The sequence below is a fragment of the Nematolebias whitei genome, chromosome 6 (assembly GCF_014905685.2).
Source record: "Nematolebias whitei isolate Nwh7 chromosome 6, NemWhi1, whole genome shotgun sequence".
Taxonomy (NCBI): domain Eukaryota; kingdom Metazoa; phylum Chordata; class Actinopteri; order Cyprinodontiformes; family Rivulidae; genus Nematolebias; species Nematolebias whitei.
In genome coordinates, this window is record NC_056503.1 from 5,245,414 (window position 1) to 5,249,924 (window position 4,511).

Genomic DNA, 4,511 nt, shown 5'->3' on the forward strand with positions numbered 1-4,511 from the left:
TTCTCACCACAGATCACAATGTCATCTGCAAACATCATAGTTTGTAGATGACTTCTGACTGCATTGAACTGATTGACCCAGATTTGAAACCAGTGTCAAATAGTTGTTACACCTAGGGTCAAACTGGTTTGTACTTACTAATTTACAAAAGGAAACACAGAATAACGTCCTTGAATAAAATCCCTATCTTGAATTTTAATGAGATAATATTTGGTAGTTTATAATTAATGTGCCACTCAATGTATGGCTACGGCCAGCTGATTTTTGGCAGGATGAACTAAGCCACAGTCGCTCTTTCTTCTTCCACAGCTTCACTGGAAACGTTTGCTGGACCGAATTTTCCATGACAACTTCTCTGAAGACGAAGAGATTGTGGTGCTCGCCACTGATTACATACAGAAAGTCTCCGACATCATCAAGACAACTTCAAAGAGGTAAAGAAAGTGAAAACAGCTCTGCTGGGGAGCAGTGAGAGAAAGATGGGGGCGAGGCATTGTATGGAAAATCCATTAGACGCATGCATTTTTGAAGCTGTACTTTTTGAGCGTAAGCGTTTTAGTTTGAGGTTTGTGTGTGTGTGTGTGGGGGGGGGGGGCAGTCCTCAGACTTGGAGCCACAGCCCACTGTCACAATATGTATGGATTATTTTTTGAGTGCTCCTTTGCACATAATTGTGTACACGTTTGTGTGCGTTTGTGTGTGTGTGTTTGGTGAGCCACTGTTGGGTGAACTTCCAGTCCTCCTGCAGCTGATTGTTATTGATCCGCAGCCACATCTTTCTACCTCCTGCAGACTCACACAGATGCACATGAATAGACGCCGACACACTCTTTTTTCTCCTCCTTCAGGGGAGGCATTGTAATGCTGCACATCAGGATTTGTGTTACAGCCACTGACAGCTCACCAACCTCACCAACAGTCTCTGTGCTCAACACAAATGCACAGCAGCTCTCTGCCGTCATGCACGGCTGACTGGCTGAACGACTGGCGGCTGGGATTCCTGCTCGTCTTTTATGTCTCAGACAGGATACATCTTTTCATAACAACATAACATATTCAGACATTTTGGTAATTTCATGAATCACCAGTTCACATCATTACCGCCTCATTCAGTGCTGGTCATTTCATCACCTCCTCCCACCATTCCAAACGTGCACACTGTTGCATCCTGCAGTCTTTGATTGATTTTGTGCCAAGCTGAGGCCTGGTCACTTATTGATTACCTTTACACAAAGTATGGAATCAATTAAGAAGAAACATATCCACTTTAAATCATGCTTTGAAATTGCAAATTTACTAAAGTCAGACTAAGATGTGGAATGACTGATGGTTTTTGTTTTGCAAAAGCCAAAGTAATTTACTAATGTAGAAATAGATTATGTTCTAGAAGTAATCACTGTGAGCAGTTTCTATTGATCCGGCTAGGTTTGATGCGAGTTGTTAGAGAAAAGTATTCCAGAGTAAAGCTCCTTTGTATTATTCAGCCTGACACTGGGCTAGGTAGGTGGGACGGTTGTTTTTTCCCCATGTGTTTGTTTGTTTATATGTTTTGTTGTTTTTGACCAATAAGCAAATACATTTCTTCTGCAAATACAACTTCCAAATAACTTAATGTACTTAGTTCTGGAAACTCTGTCTGTCTGTCTGTCTGTCTGTCTGTCTGTCTGTCTGGTATGAGAACAAGTGTGTTGAGAGCATGCAAACAGACAGAGTTTTATTCAAGCCACAGCACTAAATGCAACTATTTGACGTGACCATGTCAGATTTGTTTCATCGGTCTAGATTGTTTGTTTTTTATTTAATCAACATATTTATATGTTATGGTTTGTAAATGTTATTATAATATTTTGGTAGTACTTGTTTTTAAATGTTTTGATATTGTTTTGCATTTTTAATTAGTGCAATATGATTTTATAATGGGCAGCACGGTGGCTCAGTTGCTAGACATGCTGTCTCTCAGTGAAAAGGTCGCCAGTTCAAACCTCGGCCGGGGTTCTTTCTGGGTGGAGTTTGGATGTTCTCTCTGTGCTGCGTGGGTTTTCTCCAGGTACTCCAGTTTCCTCCCACAGACCAACTACCCAGACCGACAACAGCAAAATGTTGGTGGGAAAGGTGAAACACCCACACCTGCCTCCACCCTCATCTGCCCCATTCTAGGCCCTTGAGCAAGGCCCTTAACCCCCACCATCTGCTCCCCCAGGCGCCCCAGATATCAGCTCTCTGCTCCACACAGAGGGCTGTGGTAGCTCAGTGGTTTGTGTTGGGTCAGGAAGAACATCCGGTGTAAAATATCTGCCATGTCTTCATGCGAGTTAGTTCACTGTGGCGACCTCTGAAGAAGGAGCAGCCGAAACAAGAATAATAATAATAAATAAATGCACTGTCCTTTTATGCATGACATTAAACAATTTGAACTTTTTGAACTTGAACTTGAATTCAAAATGGCTGTCATGGCCAGCTCACCTCAGAAAACTAATTCCAGCAATACTTCAGTCAATTTTATAGACATTTGGCAACAAAATTTGTTGTGATTGTAAGTGTCATTCACATCATTGCTCGTTCTTTCCTTGAGGCATTACCATTATTCTTTAGACTCAGCTCTGTTTGTCTCAGTAAAACACCCAATGAACTAGTGGACAATTGTTTAATTAACTCTCAGTAATTAATCACTGAATGTGCATCTACAGCTGATTAACTTTTAGTGTAAATCCAATTCTAGATAGCCACCACAGCTAATCAACATAAGGTAACACAATTTATTTTATTTTATTTTTTATAGATGAGCTATGAGCTAAAGTTGTAGTAGTTGAGAGCCGTTGCCAACACAAACACTGAGCGTGACATCATGTTTTTGCATTAACTTGCACATAACGCTTTATTCAAAGTGTGACTAAAATGCTCTAACATTTTTCAATATGAGATTATTTTAGTCTAAAACTGGTGTGAACGCAGCTAACATGCATTTCTTCAAGAAATGCTAGGCCTTTCATTTTGTTGCTGTTTTGCCGTATTCTTAAAGGTTAACTTTTTTAACAGTATGGTACCATCTTCACTCATACCCATCAAGCCTGTTTCACTGCTCCTCTGATGCTTTGTCTGGGCCATGTTGTTTACCACTTCTTTCAGCTGTGCTTCCATCTATCCCCCCTGATGGCTTTTGTAATGAATTCTACACTATGTTTCAATCACTCCTGTCTACCTGTCTCTTGTTTTCCCCACAAGTATCTAACTGACAGCATGTGCTTTCTCCCTTTTATCACTCATTCAGCGTTTGGCAGATATGGGCTTCAGTGTGCAGCTACACACTTTATACTTGGAAGATTCAGTAGTTTTGTTGAAAAATCTCTTCATCCTGTACTATTTAAAATAACTAGCGATCGAGAACACCATGTTGTTTCTCCTTCAACTGAAACTCAACAGCAAACTGTTTCATCTCTTTAAATTTATGTGGCCGTTCTCTGTGAAGTTTAGCAGTTTCCAACATCGGACTCGTACTTCAAAAAAGGTTCTTTCACATTTTTCTAATACCTGTCATCACTAAACCATGTGGAGCTCCCTACAAACAAAAGGTAGTTGCCAGAACATCTAACGCTCTAACCATTCATCCATTTTCTTTACCCGCTTTTCCTTTCCAGGTCACAGGGATCTAACGCTTATCTCCAGCAGTCACTGTGCAGGAGGCGAGATACACCCTGGACAGGTTGCAAGTCCATCACAGGGACACAGAGACAAACAACCACTCACACCTAGAGACAGTTTAGAGCTACCAATCAGCCTAACAGGCATGATTTTGTTCTGTGTGAGTAAACCAGAGTACTTGGAGAAAACCCATGCATGCACAGAGAGAGCATGCAAGACATTTATTTCAGAACTGAATACAAGAACCTCCCTACAAAGACGTGTCACCTTGTAGCATCGTGCCACGTAAAATGTTACTGTGTTGTTGTCGTCAGTGCTTAATATTTCATTTTAAATGATGAAACTTTGTTGTGACTTTTTCACAGTTTTATGGATATATAAACTTATTCATTGTTTTCTAGTGACATCCTTCACAGTAATATTTGTAAAATATGCATTAAATGTTTCTCGGTCTTTTTTCCCCTCATAACAATGTTTCTTACCTAAATGATGTCAGGAGAAGAGCTGAGCACCTCGTCTAAGAAGCAGGTTTACATAAAATATTGCCCAACATAATTTTATATACAAAACCATTAAAAATGAAAGACCTAGCTTTCCTTGAAAAACATTTATATCACCCACTTCCTTTCATACCAGGGTTCTGAGAAGACCTTATGTGTCAGTCACTTGTTTATTCTCATCATTGCTCTAAAAGAACCCAGATACTTTGTTATAGTTATTGTCTCAGAAAATGGAAAGCTCTCCTCAGCATTTGAGAGAGTAGACAGTCTGGGTTGTAACGCTCCGGATAAATACATTGATTTAAATGTGCAAAACTAGTGAAATACAACAAATATCACGATTCAGGACTCAAAAATGTGATAGGAGGGGGG

The 4,511-nt window shown here is 40.1% G+C and overlaps 1 protein-coding gene across 1 annotated transcript in view; it reads left to right on the top strand.

The window, feature by feature from the left end:
* Positions 1-4,511, top strand: part of LOC119411492 (endothelin-converting enzyme-like 1) — an 87,537-nt gene that overhangs the window by 14,333 nt on the left and 68,693 nt on the right. The window contains exon 5 of the mRNA XM_037678441.1: positions 310-434. Within this exon, the coding sequence (XP_037534369.1) occupies positions 310-434 (125 nt within the window). The remainder of the gene's footprint in view (positions 1-309; positions 435-4,511) is intronic.